At 38.4% G+C, this 27,999-nt stretch overlaps 1 protein-coding gene across 3 annotated transcripts; it reads left to right on the top strand.

The window, feature by feature from the left end:
• Positions 1-27,094, top strand: LOC112571884 (alpha-aminoadipic semialdehyde synthase, mitochondrial-like). 3 transcript variants are annotated; one of them, XM_025251233.1, is made up of 25 exons: positions 1-248; positions 1,266-1,369; positions 1,654-1,740; positions 2,762-3,078; positions 4,659-4,835; positions 5,334-5,486; positions 5,601-5,747; positions 6,739-6,817; positions 7,796-7,923; positions 8,430-8,704; positions 9,333-9,444; positions 9,855-9,914; positions 10,363-10,433; positions 11,604-11,725; positions 12,042-12,171; positions 13,917-14,027; positions 14,451-14,559; positions 17,021-17,097; positions 17,564-17,627; positions 17,720-17,887; positions 19,739-19,834; positions 20,507-20,622; positions 21,262-21,350; positions 23,041-23,217; positions 24,216-27,094. In XM_025251233.1, exons 4-25 carry the CDS (start codon positions 2,836-2,838, stop codon positions 24,329-24,331), a joined length of 2,820 nt encoding a protein of 939 aa, XP_025107018.1. In that variant the 5' UTR covers positions 1-248; positions 1,266-1,369; positions 1,654-1,740; positions 2,762-2,835; the 3' UTR covers positions 24,332-27,094. The 3 variants fall into 3 exon arrangements, with proteins under 3 accessions (XP_025107018.1, XP_025107016.1, XP_025107017.1); XM_025251231.1 differs by lacking the exon at positions 1,654-1,740 and having other exon boundaries at positions 2-248; XM_025251232.1 differs by lacking the exons at positions 1-248; positions 1,654-1,740 and adding an exon at positions 776-795.
• The last annotated feature ends 905 nt before the right edge of the window (positions 27,095-27,999 follow it).

The raw sequence follows: 27,999 nt of genomic DNA, 5'->3' as shown, positions 1-27,999 counted from the left end.
TCACTAACAACAGCTACACACCAACAACAGCTAAATACTGTGTCACTAATAGCAGCTACACACTCACAACAGCTGAGTAAATACTGGGATACAAACAACAACAACTCGCTAGAGACTGGGTCACAGGAGGGAGTGGCCTCAGGCTGCTCGCTGATTGGTCACACGCCTGACCTCGGGGTTGTTGCAGGGTTAGGAAGGAAGACGACACTTGCACGCGCTCAGCACCCGATGTTCACACATCATCAGCGGTAAGCCTCACTACTTTCAAACACTATTGCTTTGGTAAGTTCCATCATGTCTGTAGCGGCAGTGCCCGCCAGAGACTAGCCGCCATTGTTGACGCTGCACGCACAGCCTGCAGCAGTTTCAGTGAGTTTTAGGGGTTGGGGATGGATTGAAGGGCTTCCTGACAGAGGTGTGATGATGATGCCTTCAGTCGCCATGTTGTGGGAGGCTCAGGGGAGGGAGGGCACGTGCACTCTACGGCCGATGCTCCATTGCCATACACGTGTACCATTCTTCTTGCAACAGATGTATGTCAACAATTCCTATAGTTTGCGTTGCGAGACCGACCTAGGCTGTTTTGACATTCCAGACATTGCTGTCGATTGTTTGACAACAAATGAAACTGATAACAGGCCACATACACAGCCCGAAAGGGCACATTGACTCCGATACAAGAGTTCAGTGTGGTTTTTAAGATGTACCTGGTCAAAGATGGCAAGGCCTTGTATATACTTGTTACGTTGCAAACAAGGCCTCCTATACACTGTTGCAAGCATGACTGCACATACGGTATGTTGCTATAGCAAGACCTCAAATACTGTTATGTCAAAAGCAAGACCTCATATCCTGTTCAGTGTTTATTTTTTTACAGAATGAGATTTTTTATGCACACCTTTAAGTTTCACCAATGACCATGGAGTTATACATGCACACAGAGACACATGCAATATAACTAATGAAATTGTTACTTCTTATTCTCTTTTTTTATTTCTATTTTCTGTTCAACACATTTACTGTTAAACCAGATAATCGCAATAATCTCACTATCGTGTCTAAGGGCTATTGATGCTATTTATTAATTGACAGTGAGATAGCATAAAACCCATATGTGCACATTTGTTGTATAACACATAATTATAGCTGCATGTAACTGGCTCAAAGTTACTGCTGAACTAGATGTCTGTTAATAATTTGAGGTTTGAATGGTTTAGGTTAATGGAAAGTCCACATTGACTTGTATGTTTTGTGCTTGTGTCCAGGGTGGCTGGTTTAAGGTCTCATGTGGATGTCACTGTTGGCAGCTTGCTCATTTAAATCACTGCCTACCTGGTGACTCACAAAACTGTAGTCTTTGTGAAAACAGGTATGTGTTATCCTACAGTGTGCTAGGGTAGTTGCCATATGACACTTAGTAAATTTCAAGAAAATTACAATCCCAACAAAAGCAGTGGTAGAAGAGAACCATACTAGTGGGGGATGTCACAACATAACATATGCCATTGTTTTTCTGGGATTTACTTATTGTGCAAATTCTTCCAGCCATAATTGGATCTTATTATGAGTAAAATAAAGATGCTCCTACACTTACATGACAAATTACATGGATCAATCATAATTCTTACAATTCTATCAAAATCCTATAAACAGGAGTACTCTTGCAAGACTGGATAAACGGTGTGGATTTGCATAGTGCCAAGCCCTTCACCATCCTTCACACACGTGCACTTATTTATTGTAAGATAATATGTCATGGCAAGTAAAAGGTCTATGTGGTATTTGTAAGATAATGTCATTCTTATGTATATATGGTATGTGTAAGATGTTGACATATAGTATGTATAAGATAATGTCAGTCATATATATTTATGGTATGTGTAAGATATTGACAGTCATGGGCTAGTTACAAATATAGTATTCGTAAGATAATGTCAGTCTTATGTATACATGGTATGTATCAGATATTGACGGCCATGGACTAATTTTATATATATTATATTTGTATGATAGTGTCAGTCTTATATATGTGGTATTTGTAAAATATTGACAGCCATGGCCTGTCTTATGTATATAATATATTTAAATTAATTTGTAGAGCACGTTTCCCTTGAAAACATGGATTCAGACTCAGTTTATTGATAATGAAAGATTACAAACTAACTGACAACTAACCAAACCAAAAAATACAAGCCTGACCAAATTGATGACAGGGAAACAGGAATTAAGTGAATGAAGATAACTGAGGAGTGAAAAGAACAGTATGCTTCATTATGCCAAGTTTTGAGCCCAGATTTGAAAGTTTTTGAATGTAGACACAGTTCTAAAGAGAAATGGGCAGAGAGTTACAAATAGTGGGTCCTAAAAAGGAAAAGGAGCATCTGTCAAATTTCTTGTGTTGGATGCAGGACGCAGAGAGTAGGGCAACACAAGCCAACCGAAGAGTTATTTGTATTTGTAAGATGTATGTCAGGGGAGGCAAGTCTGGTTCTCTTATTTCTTTTGATCGTGATGTGTGCGCTTTAGTCAGCATAAATCTTGTTGAAATAAACCAGGATTATTGACTTATACAGGGTTTGTGATGTGAAACTGAGGACCACATACCTCAGCTGTAAATATTCTGTTTAAGCAATGCTTATTACTAAACACTAGTATTGTCAGAGTGGTGATAATTGGACAAGCTATTAAAGATGGGACTTGATAAAATAAAATAGATTGTGCCTGAACTGTAACACAAACTTGTTTCCGAATTTGTTTACAGGGCCATCAGGCCATCAGAATACAGTCCAGTTACAAAGCAGTCATCTGACAAGACCCTGATATTCATTGACTACCATGCTGTTGTTGGTGGCACAGACTGGTCAATGGAGGACAGCACTGGCAACATGGCGGGCCTTGTCATCATTCAGTGCCAGCAGACTACCACAGGGCAAACAGCCTATCATGGCAATCAGAAGAGAGACAATCAATGTTTGGGAGCGCCGAGCTCCACTTGCCCCCTATCATGTGCGGAAATTGGTTAGAAAGGGGGTCAAAGTCATTGTACAGCCATCAGATAGACGGGCATACAGCATGCAGGTAAAGAGGCTTTTGGATAAGCATGGTTTTTTCCAGGGTTTAGGGTTGATAAAGATGGGTTAGAGTTAGAGTCAGATAAAGATGTTTTACAATAAACATGGTATTTGTCTCTCATTCGTCTTGCTTAATCCTGCTCCACCGACCTTATCCTTATAGATGGGTTCACACTGAAATTGTTAAAATAGCTTTTAAACTGTTGTTGTGTGCAAGATTATCCCAAGTGTCTTATTATTTAACAAGAACAATAATAAAAGTATTTATCGAATAATTAATTGGAAACAATAGTGATAGTTGCTGTCATTATTTATCTCAACCATCTTATTACTTAACAACAACAATAAAGTGTAACAATAGAGACATTACTGAATAATAAATTGACTAGAAAAAATTAGTGGCAGCTGCTGTCATTATTTATATCCTGACATTTTTAACAGGAGTTAGAATTGCTGTGAGCAGTAATCTGCCTTTACTGTTTGGCTTTAATTACGTTTGTTTATCTTGTAGTATACCAAAACAACCCTAGAAACTTAACAGCACACAGCCTTGTGTTACTTCTAACACCTACCACTGCTGTTAACACTGTGCAGCCTTCACTATCAGAGTTCAGTGAGAATTTATTATTCTTACAACAATACACAGGCTCATCTTTTACTAACTGCTAACAATATTCAGCGTTTCGATAATGTGCAATGCGTAGTGAGATAATAAAATATGCTTTGTGCTTCAGGTGACTTAAACAATTGTGGATAAGATTGTAAAGTATGCATATTTTGTTGTCTTTTCTCTAGTAAAAGCAAGCACGAGAGAATGCCTTAGCATTACTCTCCCTTTTGGGACTATTTCTCCCCCTATCCCCCTGCAGACTCTTCCAAGGAAGGTCACATTGTTTTTGTTATGCTGCTGGAAGTTACTATCACTATTGCTTTAGTTTTTTTTTTTTCTTTGCTTCATGTTGTTTGACAAAACATAGTTTATGACCTTTTAATCATCAAACCTAGGACTGCAAAGCTGGATTAGGATCAGACAATGTGAATGAAGGAGAAACAGCGCTGTCATGAATTACCATTCTGAATTACTTTAGCTAAAGAGGATTGAAGTGAAAAAAACCCCACTTGAAAGCAGAAGTATGGTAAGATTAGGAAGATGATGACAGCAATCAAAGAAAACCGAAGTGAAGACCAGTACCATAGCATAGAGGAGAGAATGAGATAAGGTCACAATACTGTTTTGACTGTTTATAGCTTGTGTGGTAATAGGTTTCACGCTATTTAGGTTGTATCCATTTCTGTGTCTGTTCATAGCTTTTATGATTTCTTGATCTATGTAAATATTGACAGGTTTACAATCCTAACAGCAAGTTAAGGAGGCCCTGTAAACCTGGTGAAGCAATAAAATGCTGAGTCAGAAATATCTTCTTTTTTGTTATTTAACAACTCTGCAGTAGAGTTGTCAGGATTTTCAGCAATTTCTGTGTCTTTCTCATCATCATCTTCATCCATCATTGGTTACCCACGTTTGGTTTATCCTTTTCTAATGCATGTTCAAATTACATGTTATGCATGGTGTTTTGTTTGTCCAAGGAATACTCAAATGTTGGAGCAATCATCCAAGAAAACATAGGAGAAGCCTCACTAGTGATAGGAGTCAAGCAGGTTCCCATTGATAACTTGATGCCTGATCGAACATACGCCTTTTTCTCTCACACCATCAAAGCACAGGAAGCCAACATGCCTCTACTAGATGCAATCTTAGAAAAGGTGGGTGTTATATTGTTGCACTGATTTACAATAACTACTAGCTAATTTAGGCCCAAGAAGTGTGGAAAAGTTATTTTGGTGCAATGGGTATCGCAAGGTAGTGTTGGATATTGTTTGATGTACATCATGATCTTACAGCTCTCTATGTATCCCATTATCAGGAGCAAATTAAGACTATAGCAAGTTAATGGTGCACATAAATAAAAGCTTATTTACTATTGTTATCATCATCTCTTATAATCTGTACAGGAATAATCTTTGAGGCCATGTTGATGATCAAGCAAGTTTTCAGTAAGCTTGTTGATCATTAGACAAGGGTTCAGAAAGCCTTTTAATTTTCAGATAAGACTTTGATAGGTTTGTTGATTTGTGGACAAGTTCTTCAGCAGGCTGGATTGTCAGGCAAAGGACTGAGATTGGTTTTATTAGGTTGCTAGTGTGTAGACAATGGATTCAGTGGATACTGTATGCAAAGGCACACTCATGACAATGTTGCAGAACATACGGCTGGTGGACTATGAGAAGATGGTGAACTCAGAAGGGGCACGCGTTGTAGCCTTTGGCAAATATGCTGGTGTGGCTGGCATGATCAATATTCTGCATGGTATGGGATTGCGCCTGCTAGCCCTTGGGCATCATACTCCCTTCATGGTATGTAGCACTCCCAAATATATCCCAACCACATCAACACATACATATTTGGAGAGAGAGACACACAATAGCATGCATTCATGCAAATACTAATGAATATTGTCATCTTTCCAGCACATTGGGCCAAGCCACAACTACCGAAACTCAGAAATGGCCAGACAGGCAGTTCGGGATGCAGGTTATGAAATTGCGCTAGGTCGACTGCCGCGCTCCATTGGGCCCCTGACTTTTGTCTTCACGGGCTCTGGCAATGTGTCACAGGTAATTAAAGAGCTCTAATTAACAGGTAATTGTAATTCTCCATGACTGCTTGGTATGGCATACTTAAAACCTAAATGTCTGACAATGAGTTCTTAGGGTGTAATTGTTTTAAAATACAAAGCTATGATGTAAATACAAAAAAAAAATGCTAAGATTGTCTTGCACTTGAGCAGTGGATATAGGTGAGGGCATAGTTACATAATTTATACACACACACACACAAAGGCACAATTTAAATGCTAAAGAATAAAGAATCATAATATTTCTACAGTGATATGGTGGTGGATGTTAGTAGTATTGCTAGTGCAGGTGAGATGTAAAAAATATTGTGAGTAGAGGTAAAACAGGTGCTACTGTTATTATGAGGAGAGGTGATACAGGTGGAAACAATATTATAGATAAAGATAAAATAAGTGCTAGCAATGTGAAAAGAAGTGAGACAGGCTAAAATAATATTTTTAGTGAATGAATGCATGTGAGATAGAAAAGTAAAATTATGAGAAGAGGTGAAACAGTAGAAGTAATGAGTAGAGTGGATAGGTTACAAGTTATATTGCAAGTAGAGATGAGATAGGAGTAAGAGGAAGTGCTGGGAAAAAAACCAGGTAATGGGGGGAGGGAAACTATGGAGGAGAACCCATAGTGTCAGTAAATTGATGACAAAACTGTAGTGAGCACACATAAACAGTAGGTGTGTTATAAGGTGTTCATTGAAAAAATTGCCCAGGCTTCTGTTTTGAAGTCGGTGGTTGTCTCCTCCTACCTTGGTTTTCTCCATCCTATGTGTGTATTTGATGTTGTGCTCTGTGTTCATGCATGTAAAGCACTTTAAGGTTTCTGGGATACAGTGCTATATAAAAATTCATTTACTGTTGAGTCGGGTGACAACCAGGGTAAGCACCGTTTGGTTGACAGGCAGTAGTAAATAGTTTGTGGTCGTGTAATTCTTTGATTGAGGAGAAAGGAAATGTAAAGAACATTGTATTTTCAGGGTGCTCAAGAGGTCTTTCAGGAATTGCCTCATGAATACATAGAGCCAGAGTACTTGCCCAAGATTGTCAAACTTGGAAGTGAGTCAGTGAATTATCAGCCCACCATTTTTAGCAGTCCAATCATTAACATTTTCATTATCACTGGCTGTGAATAAGCTATTATCATCACTGAACAGTCAAAATCATCATTACCAGAGCTGATTTGGACAATCTTGCTCAGTCATTACAGTTATCTCCACTCTTTTCGAGAGCAGCAGTCATTTCATTGGTTTCTTCTTTATTTTATGAACAAATGTGGAGAACATACCTGAGAGCCATAGAACAGTTGCATCACTAGCTTGCTGCACTTAATAGTGTAGAGCCACACCTCATAGTGTGCTATATATACATATTACAACATGGGAGTCCATTATTTTCACTCTTGATAGTGTAGTACCACACCTCATAGTGTGCTATCTATACATATCATGACATGGGAGTCTGTTATTATCACACTCATAGTGTCTCGATATATATCACATGATAGTATCGTGCTGTATATATTATCCACACCTCATAGTGTCCTCTCTATATATCATGACATGAGAGTCTGTTAGTATCATGCTGCATACATTATCCACACCTCATAGTGTACTCTATATATATATAAATCATGACATGAGAGTCTGTTAGTATCACGCTACATACGTTAGCTGTGGTTCCATTAAGTCTGACATGGTATCACATTATGTCACAGTACCTTATTGCACCACAGTTGAGTTCAGTTACCACATGACATTCTCCTCCTCCACCACACAGCAAATCATTCTATGTAAGGTTGCATAAGATGTCATAGAATGCTATACTGCAGCATGTTACAGACTGCAGTTTACAGCTTGTGCAAGAAACAATCACTCTCATACTTGTATTTCTAACTTTCATATGAATGTATGGTCTGAACATAAAGCTAATTCCCATTGAATCCTAGCCTAATGATATACCTGCTTGTGTGGATCATTTTGATGAGTACATTCACTGCTGATTTGCTCAATCATAAATAAATGTTTCACTTTACAGATATGACCAAGGTCTATGCTTGTGTTGTCAGTCGAGACGATCATTATGTTCGTAAAGATGGTGGAAAATTCAATGCAGAAGAGTTTGAGGCTCACCCTGATCGCTATGCTTCCACATTTAGTCACAAGGTAGAAACTTGAACTCAGACCTTATTTTTTATGTCTTAGGTGTTGTTATCAAGACTCAAAAAAATAGTGGTATACATTTTAAACATATTTTTTAGATTTTCTTGCAACTTCATAAATTTTATGCAAACAGTATCAGGGGATAGGCGGCCCGGTGGCGCAACGGTTAGTGCTGCTAGCACCTGCGTGGGGCCAGCACCCCCACCCCCACCCCGTAAAAACAAATCCTTGCTACCAAAACATCGACAACAGTTAAGACTGTAGTCAATGGCCTATGCCCCAGGAGGGGCGAAGGGCCTAAAAAAAAAAAAAAAGCAACTTTTTTTTCAGGGGATGGTGAAATATGTATATATTTGTGAATGTATTTTTGAGATTTTCTTTCACTTTGAAAAACTTTATGAAAAGAATATTAGGAGAAGATGAGTTATGTGTATCACCTTTTCTGTGTGTAAAGACATTTAAGCTCTTTTAGTCATTGGAAGAGCTGTGAGTTTTGTTTTGATGTGCAGATTGCACCTTATGCATCATGCATCATAAATGGCATCTACTGGGCACCCAACTCTCCCCGTCTCATTTCTATTCCTGATGCAAAAGTCCTCCTGCGCCCGACAAATGCTCCTTGGATTCCTTCCTCCCCTGGATGTCCAAACCTCCCACACCGTCTTCTGGCAATATGTGACATATCTGCTGATCCTGGAGGATCAATAGAATTTATGCGGGAGTGCACTACTATTGACTCGCCATTTTGTTTATATGATGCTGAGCAGAATATGGACACCAGCAGGTGAGTACAATTGGCAGTCACATTGTGGTTGTCATGATGGTTTGTGCAGTGGTTACCATGATGATTTGTGCTGTGGTGTGCAGATTGTGAAGTGAAGCTAAACAGAACTGGTGAAGTAGCTACAGCAGTAGTAAAAGCAAAACCAAAAATTGTGAATGCTTGAGGTCAAGGAATAAGTCATGTGTAATAAAGTAGCAAAAGAAACAAGGTCATATAAGGCACATCTTACGCATGACATGGTTTTTATTTCTTCCTGATTTTAAGAGTTTACACCAGAGTACTTCACACATCTTCAAGGCATATGAATATCTAATAAAACATTTTTTGTACTAATATTAGATATTTACATGCCTTTTTAAAAATGCCTATTTTAAATTATATACTCCTGAAATAGAAAACAAAAATAAAACTCATCTAAAAATAACAAAAACAAAAGGAGAGTGATTTAAAGGAAACCTGTGTCTACATTTATTGACATCTTTTACCTATGGTCTAGAAGCTTTGATGTGTTCATCATCTAGTAGCTTTTGAACTGTTTATATTTAGTGGCATCTTTTACCCCTTGTCTGGCAGCTTTCATATGAAGTGTGTTTCCATTTAGTGACACATTTTAACCATTCTCTGATAGCTTTGCAGGCAATGGTGTTTTGATCTGCTCCATAGACAACATGCCAGCACAAATTCCTCGTGAAGCAACTGACTTCTTTGGTAGCCTTCTCCTTCCTTACATCCCAGAGATGGTATACGATTCCATTGGCATATCTAAAACATCTCCTGTTTTACATTTTGTCATATGTGTAGCTTTACACTCATTATCTTTGTTGGTTCTAACTGTATTACATCCTAGAGATGGTATGTGACCACTTAGTGTTGTTATGTCTCAGAGATTTTACACTTTGCTCTATATATGTGTAGCTTTATGCTCATCTACATTGTAAGTTCTAACTGTACTACATCTCTGTGGGGTGAGCATTTGTTTTACACCTGACATTATGCACTCACTTTTCACTTTTCTTTTTGGTCCAATCACATCTGAAGGCTGTTTTAGTATTGTGTTGGAGGTCCTGTGTGATGGATTCAGGGTATAGAGATTAACTCTACAAAGACCACTTAGTCATATCATATAGCTTCATTTTTGTTTTGCCTACAGCTGCGTTCAGATGCTGTTCAACCATTTGAGCAGTATGATGCCAATCCAGTTGTGAAAAATGTGGGTTGGATTTTGTATTTGTATATATAGAGCATTGTGTGTATAGCTTTATATATATAGTTTGTATTCTTGGGTTTTTGTTTTTTTGTTTGTTTGTTTTTTTTGGTTGCTTCTTAGCCTTGGCTGCTAGTGGCTCCATTTAATCCTGGAGCCTTGACTTCTAGTGATTCTGTTCAACCCTGGTTATATAACCTTGACGCTAATCTTAAGAAGTTATTCTGAATCTCCTACAGGGAGTGCTAAACCAATAACTTTGTACATATGTATGAACACTGAAGACTGACATCATTGTTAATTCATGTTCCTGAGCTTGGTTAATGTTAATGGCTATAATGGTTACTGGTGATGTTTTAGTAACCATCAAGTTTCTTTATTCTTATAGCCCTTGATTAGTTTTTAATTTTTATATTTATTTATGTTTTGTTTATTTATTTTGTTTATTTTCTAGGCTGTGATAGCTTCCAATGGAAGACTGACACCAAATTTTCAGTACATCAGTGAGATGCGTCATAAAACTAAGTGAGTTCATGCTACATTTTTAAAGTCGAATTTCAGTATAATTCTCTGAGGATGTGCTTCCAGTCAGTGTTGTGTAAATAACAATAAGCCAGGCTATCACTTAAAAAATAACCAGACACCTGCAAACTGTCTGTATGTGTGTGTTTGTGAGCAAGCATGTATGTGTATGGGTTATTGTTAGAGGTTAGGATTGTAGTTACTGCTGGTGTTAGTTTAAAGGTTAGGTTGGATTAGGGTTAGCTTAAGGTTAAGGTTCTTTAAAGTGCCCCATGTTGGATCAAGATGAACTAAAATCAGTAAATTTCAGTTTTTGATGCTTTCATTGGCAAATTTTTTTCTTGGCAAAGATGTCAAGGGGGACTATATAGAAAAATTGTGAAAAACTGTCTTGTTTCTGCAACTTCTGGGTGAGGCTTAGAACTTTTTGTATGACCCTTGTACATCTGACATCCTGTGTAATTTAACTCTATCCTAGCATGCCAGGACTATAAATTTACAATCTGTTGCATCACTGGATTTTAGTATTATAATCAAAATCTTTGAAAACAATGAATGTTCAAACATAAAAGATTTTACTATCAGAATTTTGTTAAATTGTCAGGAATGGTCATTACTTACACATCATTGTGATGTCATTTTGGCACTTGGTATTTCCAACACTCATTTTATTTCACTGTGTAGTCACTACATTTTGCTTTTGCAGCTTCTGAGACTGTTTCTGACATCAAGATTTATTCTTCTCACTCATAAATCAGATGATATTCAACAAACTGTGCCTCAGTTGCAACTGAGTTGGAATGAATAAACAAATGTCAGCCATTTTGCTCATTGTTATGATTATAAACCAGTCAAATCATGTTGTTTCAAAATTTTTACTGGGAACTAGGATGTAAGCCAATAGCTGTGAACATTTCGAAAAAGGATGACCTGGATAAGTTAAAAATAGCTTTGAAACTATTTTTAGCACAAGCCCTTCACAGGTAATGTGAGTTAGGAAGAGAATATTGATTCCAATGATATACAGCAGCTCACCCTAAAAACGCTGTTTTCTCACGGTGCTCCTTATGACCCTGTGTGTGTGTAAGTCTGAGAAAGAGAGAGATTAGTGGGTCTTGGTCAAGTAGGACTCTACCACTTGTTTGACTTAAGACCATGTGTTTCTGTAAACAGGTCAGCACACAAGGCAGCCATGGGCAGTGCTGACAGACGGGTGCTTATTCTTGGCGCTGGATATGTGTCCAAACCAGTCATTAGTTACCTAGCTCAGGACAGCAAAACCTACATCAATGTTGGTAATTATAGAGCTTCTGTGTTTGCGTGTGTTTGTACATGTTTGTGTAGGTATGCATGCATATGTATGCAACTGCCCGTGTGTTTTGGAAACAATTTTTTTACAGTCAAATTGATTGACAGATATGCAACACATGGAGTTTGCACATATTTACTGTGTTTTGTACTACCTGTATGACAGGTAAATTTTTTTGCAATACCAATCTAAACCTGTTTTGTCAAATTTGTCATCGGATTTTAAAAAAAAATTTCTTATTGCCATTTTAAAGAGCTGAATCATCAAGACCCAATGGGTCATTTGATTTACTATCCTTCCAGTATCTCAGCTGCGAGAAGAGCTGGATGCAATCGACCCGGTTGGCCCCAACGTGGAGCGAACCATGATGGATGTCCAGCGCAGTTATGATGATCTGGATCGCATGATACCAAAATATAACATTGTCATTAGGTAAGAAAACAATAATTCACACACAGAAGCAGAGAGCATATATGTATGAGAGACAAGAGACAGCCATTAATTTGTGATGTATGCTTTATGCTCATGCTTATATATGTGTTAGAGTATTTACATGTATTGTTTTATGCATAATAATGATGAAGATTTGCATAGCGCCTTTCCAAAGATTTGATTATAGCACTTTGCATAAATCAAACATAGACTAAATCATTAACACCCATGCACCCATATTTGCATTTAACAGACTCACTTCTACAACATACACCCATTCGTACACTAAATAAATTACATACGTTATGCAGGCTCATGGTCAGAACAGGGTCACAGTGAAATTGTATTTTGGAAAAGATGTGTCTTATTTTCAGTTGTTTGAGTACAAATCATGTTGAATTGAGTAACCAGTAAACGAATTTAAGATGGGGCTTAAACACAGAATCTTTACTTACTTTCAAAAATAACAAAATACCTGACTGGTGGACTTTTTCATCATTTAAAGGGAAGTAATCTGTAGTTGAACAACTAATAAAGGTTCCAGTACTGGCCTCGCTTACGTTTTCATTTATTTACGCACAGAGAGATTACAATAATGCATCACATGGGGTAGTTCAACGTGGAGACAAGTGAGCGGCAGGCTGTCAATCTACCACGTTCAACGCGGAGTGAAAGTGTTAAGAAGACAATCTCCCTCTCTGTAGACTACCCAGTCCACAGTATGACCCCGAGTGAGTGGGTTCCGAGACAGCCTGGGCTAGATTAAATACTCCAATAATATCGAGCACCTTTGATTCGTAGAATTGTGTTGGTGTGTCGAAATGAAGGTTAAAGTCATCAACAATTGGAAACTATCCTTTCAAGCTGTGGCATGCTCAAGGAAACCTCGATAAAAAGTGGGTCCTTGGGTTGATTCTGGTTGGTGGCAGCCAGTAGAGGAATAAAATGCTGACGTGACTGATCAGACCTCATTGACAGCTGTGCAAGCTCAAAGGATATATGGTTGAAGGGAAAGCTGTTTGTGAAGGTGGTGTGTGGCAGCAATTGATCACAAACAACAATGGCAATACCTTCCCCCTGCGCGTTGCTGTGACACAAGGAAAGGAAGTGGTGATGTAGCACTTGACAGCAGACCAGAACACTTACTTGGTGCAGTTGTACCTTTCCTGCACTCGAAAGGATTAAAAGAGAGGAATTTTGAGATGCATGGGCCATTTGTCGCAGATCAAAACACCTTTATGGTGCAGTGGTACTTTCTCCTGCACTCAAGATAGGGGAAACTATGAGATGCATGAGCCACAGTCAGCAGACCAGAACACCTACACAGTGCAATGGTGCTTTTCCGCGCTGAAAATAGGGGAAAGAGTATTTTGAGATTTGTGAGCCATTTGACACCAGACCAGAACATCTACATGGTGCAGTGGTACTTCTCCCATACTCGAAATAATAAAAAAGGGAAGGAAGGACCTCATTGCACTGTAGTGAACATGGTGCAGGCACTGCAGTTTTCCTGCTATTTATACACCAAAACTTGGGTGCTGTGTCACATGTTTTGGGGTCAGTCATCTCACTGGCGTGGCGTGGCTGGCCAAATCAAGGGAAGAGAAGGGTGTGGAGGGAACAAAGCAAGCACTGTCAGCAGTACACACCCCAAACAAGCACTCCTGCTAAATATATACATGTTTATATTTGTGTGTATGTACTTTTAGACGTACATTCATATTTTCTACATGTGTGTGTTATAGCTTGCTGCCTTACTCCCTTCATGCCAGTGTGGCTGAACTGTGCATCAAACATGGCGTCAACATGGTCACCGCAAGCTATGTCTCTCCCCAGCTTGCCAAGCTACATAGCAGGTGAAGACAATGACCACTGTCAAATAGTTCCTGTTTTCATGCCAACTATTTCTCACCATAACATGCCAAGTTCGATGCCAAACTATTTTCCTTTTATGAAATATTTTAAATCATTATACACAATTTAAACACATTATAACTAATTTAAACAATTTTCTATCGTTTTAAAGCATTTTGTAATTTAAAGAGTATGGTACTTGTTGCGATTTAGTGTGATTTAGTTGTTTTGTATCCATTAGGTCATGTACTCTTTCAGTTTGTTTTTTGCTGATTTGTTTTTACTGCCATTTGTACTCAAGTATTGTTATACACCTATTTTTATTTTGTGTGTCACAAATCGTAATGCATTTTGAGACAGTTCACATGACATGTACTTCAAGATGGAATGACCTGAGGTATGTGCCTTTGTCTTGCATCATTCAGTGCTAAAGAGCGGGGTGTTACCATTTTGAATGAAGTTGGGGTTGATCCTGGCATTGACCACATGTTAGCTATGCAGTGCTTTGATGAAGTTCATCGCTTGGGGGGCAAGGTGAGACTGTAGACCATAATGGTGTGTGTGTGGGAGGGGGAGGGGCTCTATGAATGTGTGTGCATACTTGTATGTGAAGATAAATGTAGGCATATGTGTTAATTACTGTTCCTTACTGTTCTCATCTTGTTGAGCTTATTACATGTTTGTCACAGCTGTGATCAGATTGGCTGGTGAGAGACTGATATTGGCTGTTGAAATCACAACCTTGGCAGATTTGAAGAGAGACCAAGAAATGTTTCAATAGCACCCATGTCTCAGGATATTATATTGAGATTCAAATTAAGAGCAAAGAGCAGGAAGTAGTGTAATGGAGAAAACTGCAGTGACGGTTTCTCATTGGAGCACAGTAAATTAACCAAATATTGAAACAATACTTTGGGGTACGTCAGCCAAAATGTTTAGCTGAGTTGTGATAGGTTAAGAAGACACTATAATGCAGCGGTTCTCAACCTGGGGGGTGGGGGCGCGACGTGCCTACAAGGGGGTCGCGAAGGTGGTCCTTTTTTAAAAGTTTCTTATACCGGTATTAGTGAAATTAGTTTATATTGTGTAACCGAGTGGTGAGGGGGCTCAAACTCCAAATCTCTTCTCCCTATTCAAGTACACCGTCACGGCATGCAGTGACTTCTCACTTCCAAAACTCAAAACACAATCCCCCTCTCAACAATTAAGCCTCCAATCTCCCTCCTCTCGCCTTTTGCCCTCTCTCTCCCCCAATCTCTCACCTCTGACTCCCCTCTCCCTCTCCAGTCACACCTCTCTCTCTCTTTTTTAAACATCTAAAAGGCAGGCATTCAGGAAACGTCCATCATTCACACCCTTTCGCCCTCGCACGTGCTCAGTCCTAGTACTCTAGGTCCCTGACAGAAGGCCATGACCAGACAGTGTGGGGTGGGGGCTCAAGAACGTCCGATGGCTGCTGCTAATGGCATATTTATCGGACATATTTGAGAAGCTGAACGTTGTGAATACTTCTCTGCAAGGGAAAGACACCACCATATTACAAACAACTGACAAGATGAATGCTTTCGTCCGAAAAATTTCGTTGTGGATGCAAAAGATACGCCAGGAAAATATTTTTGATATGTTTCCGTGCTTGTGTAAGTGCAAGGCTGACAACTTGAATCTTGATCAGGTGAAGAAAGTAATTATTGCCCATCTAAACGGACTACAAGAAAGGTTTCAGCATTACTTCGCTGAAATTGATGTGACTAAATACGATTGGATTCGTAATCCATTTCTGGCTGATCCTAGCACAAGCTGGTTGTCCACGGAAGAAGAGGAGCAGTTCATCGACCTTTCGAGTGACCAATCCCTGAAAATGGTCTTCCAAACAACACCAGTGCCAAAATTCTGGATTAGCATCAACGGTGAATATCCTCTCCTTTCTGAGAAAGCAATGAAAGTTCTTCTGCCATTTTCAACTTCGTATATGTGTGAGCAAGGATTTTCAGCATTGGCAGCACTGAAGTCTCAATACAGAAATCGTGTGGACGCAGAGGCTGAGCTGCGAATAGCGGTATGAACATCGCACCCAGGCTCGCTTCTCTATGTAACAGCAAGCAGGCTCAACCTTTTCATTAATCAAAGAGAGTGTCCAATAAAATAATATTTATTAGCACCGTAGAATTTGCTTTAGTAAAATTTCATTAACAGTTATACTTCTTGCAGATATGAACTTTGTTCTTCCGTTGTTGAATTGTATTGATTTCCTCGACGAGGCTTTTGAGGTTAGCTAAGGCTCCCCCCCTCCTCCACCAACCTAGCTGGCTAAGGGGGGGCGCGCGGACGTACCGGTGTTCGTCAGGGGGGGCGTCACAAGTAAAAGGTTGAGAACTGCTGCTATAATGTGTCCTTTGATTGCATAATCTTGAATCACACTGGGTCCTTGTGTCCACCATGTTACTGAATTTACAACCAGAGTTTTAACACTCAATTCTGCAGACAATTACTCTGATGGAGCTTGATGTAAAGCTACCATCTACTGCTTACAATAAACTCACACGAAAGATAAGCATGAACTACGGTCATGTTAGAGAGCATTTCTTAAATTATTTTATTTAGAATAAAGCTTTATCCCTGGTTTTATAATGAAAGAAAAGGCTTGGTGACTGTATACAAGATACATGGTTAGGATATTTGTGAATTTTAAATAAGGTAACCTTTATCACTCTGTAGAAAAATGTGTTGTTTAAAATGGAGCTCAGAAAACTTATTTTTGTTAGTACTTTCAAATCACAAAAGCAAGCAGACCACACTAAACATCATGATGGTATGCTCTAACTGGCTGGTAAATTTACCACATACGACATTTTGCTGTTCATTTTGTTCTTGATGCCTGTCACTATATCACTTTGAAGCATATTACTTTATGTATGCTTATGTCTTGAATGTTTTACATAGCATTAGACCTTGTTTTTCAACAGGTTGCTTAATGTGCCTTGGTTTATATCCTTAGATTACTTCCTATGTTTCTTGGTGTGGAGGACTGCCAGCACCTGAGCACTCAGACTCTCCACTTCGCTATAAGTTCAGGTGGGAGATGCTTAATTCTGTACTACCATAGACTCTCCAATTCGCTATAAGTCCTGGTAGAAGATATTTAATTCTTTAATACCACAGACTCTCATCATAGGTACAAGTCTATGAGTACCAGTAAATTGGCCGCTCTGGTGCAGCAGTTTGTTCTTCATGCTGAAAATTCAAGATCATTAATGTAGTGCTTAAGTTGCTCTAAATATCAAAACAAGAATTACATTTTTAAAACTTTGATTTAATACATGAAGGACACTGTTTTCTGATTTGTTGAGCTGAAGTCATTCTATTAATCTAATGACAATTTTGTTTATATAAAAAACTATGTTAATCATGTTTCAAAATTTAGAGTTTTGTTTGTATACTTGTAATCTCTTTTCACATTTTGGTGCATCTGCTTCACCTGATACATCTGACATACCTGATACACCTGATACATCTAATGCACCTGATACATCTCATACAGCTGGTTTCCAAAGGGAGTGTTGATGAACTGCCTCAGCTCAGCACGGTATCTCCAAGATGGACAGGTGAGGGAGAAAGAGTATCTGTGTGTGTGTGTGCTTGCATGCAGTCATTTGAAAAAAGAAATCTGTAAGAAATGTTGACTGTCAACTTTCAGGTGGTAGAGATTTCAGGAAATGGAGGGCTACTTGATGCGACAGAAGAACTGCGATTTTTGCCTGGCTTTAACCTTGAGGGCTATCCTAACCGCGACTCCACACATTATGCTGCAGCCTACAACATCACATCTGCTTCAACAGTTTTGAGGGGCACAATTCGCTATAAAGTCAGTCACTGCTGCAAGCTTTCTCACCCTGTATTACATGTACCTGTTGTGTGCATGTATGTGATTTATGTGTGCATGCATGTAAATGTGTATGTTTGTGTATATATATATCGCACATTGTCATATGTGTACATAAATATCAGAAAGATAAATGAATGCAGTCATATGATGGCTTTGAAATAAAAACCAGAACTATCTTATATTTAATGATGGCTGCATGTCTCCACCAGAATGTATTTGCTCAGGAGTCCCCAAGTTTCGGTAGTTGATCCCATTCTTTTCATCATGTATACCAAACCACTAGCTGCTTTAATTCAAACTCGATATTCCATCAATCCTTTGCTGATGACACTCAGCTGTATACCAGCTGTTCTAATTCTCAGTCATACACTGCTATCCAGAGCATCCAAGATTGTATTTCTGACATTAGACTATGAATGACCTGCAAAGATAAAACAGCAGCTCTGATTTTCTCAAAGAGGAGAGCTATACTGCTTGTCTCTGTTTGGGTCTCTGGTGATACCGATGTTCCTTTCATAACTTAGGTTAAATCAAATCAAATCAAATCAAATCAGACTTTATTGTCTGTCGAGGAGACCAAGACAGAAATTTTTCTTTTGCTCACAAGGGCAGGCATACATACTCATACAGACATCTAACACACAGTTAGGAGTAAAGATACATTGTTGTTTGTTTGAAACATTCATAATGTCATAATTCATAATGTTACATAATGTCTGCTGACATGTCTCTTGATGAACATGTTTCTCATGTTTCTGTTTTGCTGCATACTGTGAACTCTGGAAGATCAGCTCCATTTGCCATACCTTGTCCAACTTAAAACCACCAAAATTCTCATTAGCTCATTTGTTGTGTCTAAACTAGACTACTGCAACTCACTTCTTGCTGGCTGTCCACAGTACCTCATTCACAGTCTTCAGAAAGTCCAGAACTCAGCTGCTCGTCTTGATTTCTGGACTCACAAATCTGAATGTCACACCCCTTCTTCACTCTCTTCATTGGCTACCAATTCAAGCTAGAATAGACAACAAGCTCTCAACTGTATGCTATGGATTCTTTGAAGGCTCCTTCCCCAACTTTTTTACTGAAATCTTGTCTGTCCACACTCCTCCCTGAAACCTTGAACTCTGAAAACATATCTGTTGACAAAGTACTGTTCCTGAATTACTATTCTTAACTGGCAATGCTGTTGGACATGTGCACCATCTCTACACTGTTTACCGTCACTACATCCCTTTATACCTTTATCCCTTGCATTGAGCGGCCCGGTGGCGCAACGGTTAGCGCTGTTAGCGCCTGTCACCAATACAGTGAAGGTTGGCTGCCCAGAGTTCATTTCTCGTCTCGGGCACGCTGTTCTTTCTCTGCACGTGACATCTGTTTACAGGGCTGGCTGCTTGCCGTAATATAGCCTCAGTTGCTGACACGGCGTAAAACACCAAATCCCCCCCCCCCTTATCCCTTGCATTGCATTCTACTCTTGTACTTCATCTTTATGTAGTTCAATGTGTCGATATGTATCTTATATTCCATTGTCTGTTACCTAATGTTCAAATGTTCCTTTTATTATTACTGGTCAGCACAGATACTGTTATCTTGGTTGTGATGCTATGCAAAAAAAGTGCACAAACTTTTATTATTATTAACAGGGACTTGAACTTTGTCATGGAATGAATGCACTTAACAAGTCTCGTGGTATTAGCACTAATCTAATACAAAATGGCATATACTGTTTATTATATACAACTCACTGTGATACTTACACAGTGTAAAGACAGTGAGAACGATAAATCTGCACTTATATAGACTTCCTTTGGTGTGTTTATGTAGGGTTTCAGCACTGCAGCAAAGGGACTTTTGGCACTGGGTTTTCTGAACACAGATCCACATCCCAGTCTTCACCCTAGTGGTCCTGAGATAAGCTGGGTATGCATATCTATTTGTGTGGGTATATATAGTTATATACCTCTATAAACATCTTTATTAATTAGATCTTGTCTCAGGCACACTGTTCTCTGCATGGGACATCTGTTTACAAGGCTCGCTGCTTTGACATTGAATGCTGTATTTTCAGTCAAAATATACAATAGCAGCAGAGAAGGAACTGATTTTAGTCAAAATATACAATGCCAGCTGAGAAGAGACTCTTAATTTCAGTCCAAATATATTGAGGCTACATTTTTTCGCAAAGCACTGCTATATGCTTCTTTGTATGATGTCAGCTCAGGGCACCACCCACCAGCATGTTCTCTTTCCATTGAGCCACTCATTTCAAATTGTACTGACTGAATTCTGCTCACTCCAGACAAGTGGTTTTGCATCATTTTTAGCCATCTTTTCACATACAATATACTGCCTCAGTGCTAAGATTTTGAACAGCCTTCATTATGTTTAAAATTACTGATGGCATTGTCTAATGGAATATGTGAGAAGAAAAGATTGCTTTTATTTTTATTTTTATTGGATTCCATTTCCATCGTGGTTTAAAAAAAATCTGCTGAAGTGAGAGGCAACCCCTTTAACAGTCCATATTTTAGCATTGTACTATGGCTGTGTGTATTGTCATATAATGTGTGCTGAGATTTCCACTGATTGCAGAAAGGATTCTTGTGCCAAGGCTTTGGCAAGTCACCTGACATTTTGACAGACTCGCTTCTGGACCTGATTCATGAAAAGCTTGGTGGCAATAAGGAGAAGCTAGAGACCATTGTCAAGTGAGTTGAGATATGAGGATACTGGTACAAACAAATAGGGTAAAGACAGTCAAGTCTGGGCTTAAAACTCACCTTTTCTGAAAGTACTTTTAGCTTATGGTCAGCAATGAAATTAGCTGTAGAAATGCTTTACTATTATTAAGCCTGTCTATAGACAGTACAGATGATGATTCAGTCTATGCGTGCCAGTCTGTTCTTCCTCTGTCATCTCCCTAAAAGGTATACTGCAGGACAGTCTTAGAGTCTTGTGGTGGGTCACATGGCCAAACCAGAAAAGCTTGTATTGTTTTACTGTTAGCTAAAGGTCTTCTTGTGGACTCACCAAGGCAACTTCATGTGCTTGTTGGTTTTGTGTACCAAAATCTGAAGCATTTTCCTCAGGCACTTGGACTTGAATGTCTGGATTCTTTGTTCTGTATCAGTAACCAAAGTTCACTTCTCACATCATTATAGAAAGATTGAAACTGTTCAGACTAGAACAGTTGCTTGCACTTGTCACTGTGCTAAATCCTTTTGTAAAAAATATAGTTTTAAAATAGCCTATCACCTTATTTTTTAATGTGTTCTAATTTTCAAAAGTTGGCTTTGATGCTTAATGTTTGAGTGCATGATAAACATAGCTCTACCTTCCTTTTTTAGTCTTGGTCTGGTGAGTGATGATCCAATTGACAAGCGTGAAACGCCAATTGATACACTGTCCAACTACTTGGCCAAGCGTCTATCATATGGTGAGCTGTTCACTAGCTAGGAATGAAAAATAAATTGTATGTGGACTAGGAATGAGAAATATATAGGAGTATGTGTTAGAAGTTTCAGCTCACTCTCAGAAGCAGAAACAGTTCTGTCAGTGCAAAGGTTCAATGAGTTTGAAAATTGTCTTTTTTGCTGTTGCTCTGCATGATGTGCTTAATTCTGCAAATGATAAGTTTTGAGAAAATGCATTTTTATCAGGCTGCTTACCATGTGATAGTCTTTAACATATCCTCTCCCCTGCCCAGTGCAGATGCCTAAAGCCATTACTGGCATGGTGCCTGGAGCCTTTGCTGAAACTATTCATAACAGAATGTATAACTGTTGGTGATGGTCACAAAGGGGTTTCTGACAATTTTGAATGTTTGTTTTGGTATTAAATAATAATTTAATAGTCCAAGGAAAGAAGCTACTGTATTGAAACGCTAACAATTTAATTGATCAAGGAAAGGAACCACAGTATTTAAAGTACTAAGTAACAGTTACTCATGAAAAGGAACAACTGTATTCAAAAGCTGAATTAATTTCTGTAGAGTTACTTCTTTTCTAATCATTTTTCCTGGCGAAGAGAAAAATACCAGTAACAAAGGAGCAAACGTGTGATTTTAGTCCTCAGGCTCAGAAAAGATTCGAACGTAGCTGTAACCTTTAGCTTAATGATGTAAATAGTGTTATAGCATCATTTAGCGATGGCATTATCTACATGCAGTAATCATCTAAAAACTAATGGTGATGTTCTGTGAAAAAATTTTCATAAGTATAGTTACATGTTAGAATAATTTTTACCCCTGACTGTGCAATGACTCTTTTGATAATAGATATTAATGTCCATTCTACAAGTGTATACACAGGAACGGATTATGCAATACTATATCTCAAATCTGGATGAATATCCCCACCTCCCCTTGATATCAGGGCTTTAGTCATAAAGGGAGCTGGAAGTTTATATTAATTAGGTGTATTAACGTACTAAGTTTACAACACTGGACCTTTTTGTGCATGGTGACGTTTGCAGGTGTGTATCTTGAAAACAGAAGTAGGGGGTGGGACATTCATTCAGATTTTTGGAAACTATCTTATGCTCAATCCCAATCATTAGAAATAATATTGACGTCACATTAGAGCTTGAAGTATAGTCAGCACAGCATTAAGCTATACAGTGTAAATCATGCGTAAACTTGTACTCCTAGACCAGTACACTGCACATTTTTTTGTTAGCATACATTAGTGATACTAAACCTTCTGAGCTGTAGGGTGTTAGCACGAATTTATGAAAAAGTGACTCTGGCCCAAGGTAGGCCACCTTACACTAGGTTTCAGGAGTTGAAAGCTCTGAGTATGTCAGACACCTTAGAAAATTAATCTCTGAAGCAATGAACACAATCTTTTTCATTGAGTATATACAATTTCTGTAGGAGGCAATGGTAATGATGTATTCAGCTTGAGAGGCTTTTGTGTGTGCATGAGACAGATGAGCTTACTACGATCCTGACACAGCACCACATGTATATGTTGTATGAGACAGATCCAGATGAATGGACATGAGCCTGATAGCACCAGCTGTGTATGTGTGCATGTGGTTGTATGAGACAGGTCCAGGTGAATGGGACATGAGCCTGACACAGCACCAAGTATATTTATATGTGTGTATATGGTTGTATGATACAGGTCCAGATGAACGTGACATGATTCTGATGCGGCACCAGGTGGGTGTTCTTTGGCCAGATGGACAGCAGGAGGAACGCAGCATTGACTTAGTATCCTATGGGGACATCAATGGCTTTTCAGCCATGGCTAAAACAGTGGGCCTTCCCACAGCCATTGCCACCAAAATGATACTCGATGGTAAATATATGTGCATGTTTCTGTTTGAATATGTGTGTATGAGGGAAGTTCCACGTCCACCTGGACTTGGCAGTAAAATGAACCTGGAGGATTTGTACGGTTTCATCATCGTTACCATCTATTGCAACACATTTTTCAGGCCTATTGATAAATTTTTGAAAAATTCCAGAAATGCCAATTTTGGCATCAATTTCAGCTGTTCCCTCACTCCACACAGGTTCTTTAGCTTTGGGAACAGCAAAAAATTGCATGGGGCAATGTCTGGTGAGTAGGGGAGAGGCTTCAAAACCTTGACACCTGATTGCGCAAGAACCTCCAATGATACATTGGCTGCATGGGGAGGAGTGTTGTCATGATGGAGCTACTGACTTTTGAGGCGAACTGTGACCATAGCTGCAAAATACTTTAGGAATTCACGAACTTTGTCGACGTTGTCTGAGTCTCTTGACATCCTAGGCCTTGGTTCATGATGTTTGTCATCACAGCTGAAATGACCACTGCCAAATTGCTGAAACAAGTCTGTAACAGATAGAGGGAGCATCACCACCATAAGTTTCTTTCAGATCCTGCAAACTGTCAACAGCCCCAAAGTCACTTGGGGGAACATGCATCGACTTACTCATCCTCTCCATCCTGGGAGGAGGGGAAAAATAATGAAAGGAATGTGGAAACACACTGAAGAAGCACTCTATCAAGTCTGCATGGTCTGCACTCACTGAAAGTGTGCAAAATACTTGTCGTTGCAGAAGTGGAACATCCCTCATGCATGCCAAATTTAGCTTAGTGTTGTATACTGTATAGTCTATGTCTTTTATATATTTCTTCTCTGTGCTACCATATAAATTTATTGCTAGATTCAATCTTGGTGTTGATCATCTGTATGTGTTAGGTTCTGTTGTTTTGTTAATAGTTGGTATCAAGTATTGGACCAGTTGTATTACTACAAACAGAATATAGACATTTTTGTCATTGAAGAACGTCATGTTTTTCTGTCACAGGTGAAATTCAAAGGAAAGGTGTAGTAACTCCACTGACCCGTGACATCTATCAGTCAGTTCTGTCACGCTTGGCTCACGAGGGAGTTAAAGCCAGAGAGAAGATCATGTTATTGTGAGGAAGCCATCATTGGCGATATTGTGTGGTTATCAGGTTATATTCAAAATTAAAGAAAGAAACATACAAGTTAAATGTCAGGAGTTTTTTCCTGACATGAATATATTGGAAGCTGCAGAAAATGTAATAACTTTTTCTTGTGTGAAGCCTTGCAGCCCTTTTTGCGGAGCACTGTGCTGCTGCCTTTTGGAGCATTTTAGCCAGCTGCCCTGATAGAGGTGTATTGTGTGTATATATGTACACACTATAAACACACACACAACCATTATAATTCAACTAGATGATTTACAGAAGTTTGGAATCTCATGAACCTGGTCTTGCTTGTAGCTCAGATGTTTCTTGTTATGTAGCTACATGGGTTATTAAAAGATTTATATTTTTCTGTCGTTGGTAATGAAATATTGGAACATGGTTGGTTTTTCTCCAGGAAGTTAATCTTGCCAACTTGATTCTTGCAGTTGTGGTGTTTGGCCATATTGTCTTTTTGTCAATATGTTAATGACAATGCTGTATAGATTAACTTCCTGTAATTCTACACAACCTAACAACCCTAATGTTGCCATCTTCACTCCACTGGGTGTTCTGTTTTGTAGACTTGTCTTTTGAGTATTTTGTTATACTGTGTCAGTAATATGTGCCATTGTACAGTAATATTTGACAAGTTGATGTTAGTTTGATGATTCAGTGGGTAGTATTCCAATGGTTCATGCATATAACAATGAAGAATGGTGCATGAAAAACCAGCCCATCTCCTCAGCCAATGTAGAGATGCATTTTGGACTCCGTACAGGAAAACAAATATAAATGCAAAGCTCTGTATTTGCTGGTTATAGAGGGTGCTGAAAGTGATGTTAGTGTAGGTTTGCGCATAGCACACCATACACTGGATACGTGGAATGCATACAAATTCTCCGAATTTCACTCTAAGTATTTTCCTTCAAGTCCTCCAGTGTTCTTGGATTATTTGCATACATTTTGTCCCACAGATTAAGCAAGTGGATTGGTCTGGCTTGTGGTTACAGTGGTTGGAGATAGGCTGCGCTTTGGTGTGCCACCCTGAATTTTCTTACATTAGGCATTAATTTTATTTATTCTCTGCTTGAGAAATTGACATTAATACACAAACAGCAGTAAAGTAGATCAGGATCGCAAACCATCAACATCCTCGAGCAAATAGGACTTTAAATCATTTAAAAGCAAAGCAAAATGGAAAGTTGATAGATTTTCCCCTTGCCACACCCGCACATGAATTTGTCAAAACCTCAATGACATTTGCATACCCTTTTGCAAAATGCTGTTAGTCGTCTACTTAAGAACTGTGCTAAATATTTCACATTGGAGTCTGCCTAATGAAGAAAATGCTTTTAAAAATAATTCATTTTTATAATTATGCAAAGAGACATCAAAAGCTAACTTAAGAAATTATACACCACAACTGTCATCATCCTGTACTCAAAAATTTATAAAAGAACTGTGATTAGACGACCATGCACTGTGATTAAAAATGCTGTATCAGTAAGATGGAATATAATGGTGCTTAAAGGCAGTGTAACTGTGTGAAGAAATAGTTTTAAAATAAAAGTCTCCATGAGACCGAGCAAGCAATGATCAGATAATACTGTACTTATGCAAATCCATATAATAGTACTGATTCTTTCAAGTGCACAATGATTGCTGATACAGTACAAACATAGGCTTGGTCATAATTCTGTGATACTAAATGCACATGAGATTTTTGTATTGTTTTGATTGTCATACACGTTTTGCTTAAGAACTTTAAACATCAGATTTCTGTATATTTAGTAAAAACTTTTGACACATGCTTCAATTTATTGAATGTACAATTTCTGCTAGCCAGCAATGCAGTTTTTTAAAGACCAAGTCCTCAGGAGTACAAAAGGAGTACAAATTAAATTGTCAACAGCTAGTTGACTTTGTCAGGACTTAGAAGCATATCATGCTTGAAGATGTGTGGACATAGCTAATGGCCAACTGTTCAATGTACAGACTTCAAAGTATAAATTGAAGACATTTATATATATATCACTTGGGAAAAACAAAACGATCACTGAAGTGACTCACATTACTGAAGGGTTGTAAATTTGTATTGAAATGTGGTAAGCTACTATTAATACTTGTTTGTTTAGTGCATGCATGTGATCATTCATTCTCGTGATAGGTCCTCACACAGGTGTAAATCTGTTTAAGAAATATTCACAGGGTGTGATCTTTAAAAATACTATTTGAACTGGTGTGTATGCAACCTTCTGAATTCTGGGTGCACAAATATTTTTCTGATCAATAACTTTTTGTCGACAATAAAGTTCTATACAGTCTAAGCCCAGGTCGTCTTATCATTTGGCAGCAGTTGGTAGTTGGGGATTGCTGTCATTCCAAAGAGCAAATAGGGTCTGATTGATTACTGTAGACTGCATGAACTGATTATACCCATAGAACCAATAAATGTTAAGTATAGACCAACAGTATTCTGTACCACACATTGTAAAATTGTAGACTTGGCACTATGGATTTTTGTCAGACATTGATTTATAATAACGATATTTTAAACACAATTCTGTTTCTTTCATCGCTGTTTTATTATTAGAATCTTGCTTTTTTTTTTTTACATTTGGGGCAAAAGTCAATTATAATTTTATAAATATCTGTCTATTGTAGCAGGATATATTTACACTTCAAAAGAAGATTTAGTGAATTTTAGTTACAAAAGATTTTGGATAATAAAAGTGGGCAATCAGCCAGAAAACAGGATGTTGGTATGAAAGCATTAAAGCATATTTGATCTTTGTTAGAGCAGAAGATTGAGCCTGAGAAATTACATGTTTCGCTGCAAACATACAGCTTATGAGCTTAGGCATATGTGTGTGTACATCAATACTGTTCTTGCCACATAATTGAGAATCATTATTGAGCAAAGAAACAGACATAAAAATAAAATATTCTCTTTCAAATGCAATAATTATTATTGCTATACTAAAGCAATTTTAATCACCTCTGAGTCTAAAATATCTACATATTCGATATCAATAATTTACATCATACTCTTTTCAAAAACTCACATAAAAGTGTAGAATGGTATTCATCCCTAATAAATTTTTTTTTCTACATAAACATGCATTTTTATATAATGTTCTTTACTCAATTTCGGTATCAATATATGATGACAGAGATTAGGTAAGTGTCCATTGATGAGACTTTACACAGCTTATATGGTTTCGCTTGGCCATGGGTTTTCAAAAAACTCCAAAGCAAAATGCCCCCCCAACAAAAACAAACCCAAAGTAAAAACGCAATTCATCAACTAGCGACGAGTGTAATAACTACACTACAGAGACATTGCTCATAAGGTTGTCTAGGTTAACCTTCAGCATCCCTTCACCGCCGGTTGGGTGAAACCACTAATTTCCTATATACTGCATGTCCGTGGGTGAAACTCAACTAGAGGAGCGGTGTACAACACTGTGTAGACACGAATACATAAGGGAGGAAACTACTGGTATGTTTAGTAATTGTAGTATGAATTACTTCCCTTTAACAGCTGAAGCAGTCAACCAATCAGGTACTTTATGATGTTTGAAAGTAGGCAAAGTTTCATTTGATCAAGCCACGAACTAATATCCGTCCGTGGTTCTAGTAGTTAACTAAACAAAT

Source organism: Pomacea canaliculata, linkage group LG9, assembly GCF_003073045.1.
Source record: "Pomacea canaliculata isolate SZHN2017 linkage group LG9, ASM307304v1, whole genome shotgun sequence".
NCBI lineage: Eukaryota > Metazoa > Mollusca > Gastropoda > Architaenioglossa > Ampullariidae > Pomacea > Pomacea canaliculata.
This window is presented reverse-complemented; position numbering and strand designations above follow the sequence as displayed.

Bases quoted from the DNA above. Each gene is read 5' to 3' on its own strand.
- LOC112571884 (XM_025251233.1), top strand. From the start codon at position 2,836: ATGCTGTTGTTGGTGGCACAGACTGGTCAATGGAGGACAGCACTGGCA. The intron at 21,351-23,040 runs GTGAGCTGTTCA...TGTATGATACAG, and splicing joins GGCCAAGCGTCTATCATATG to GTCCAGATGAACGTGACATG. The intron at 23,218-24,215 runs GTAAATATATGT...TTTCTGTCACAG, and splicing joins CACCAAAATGATACTCGATG to GTGAAATTCAAAGGAAAGGT.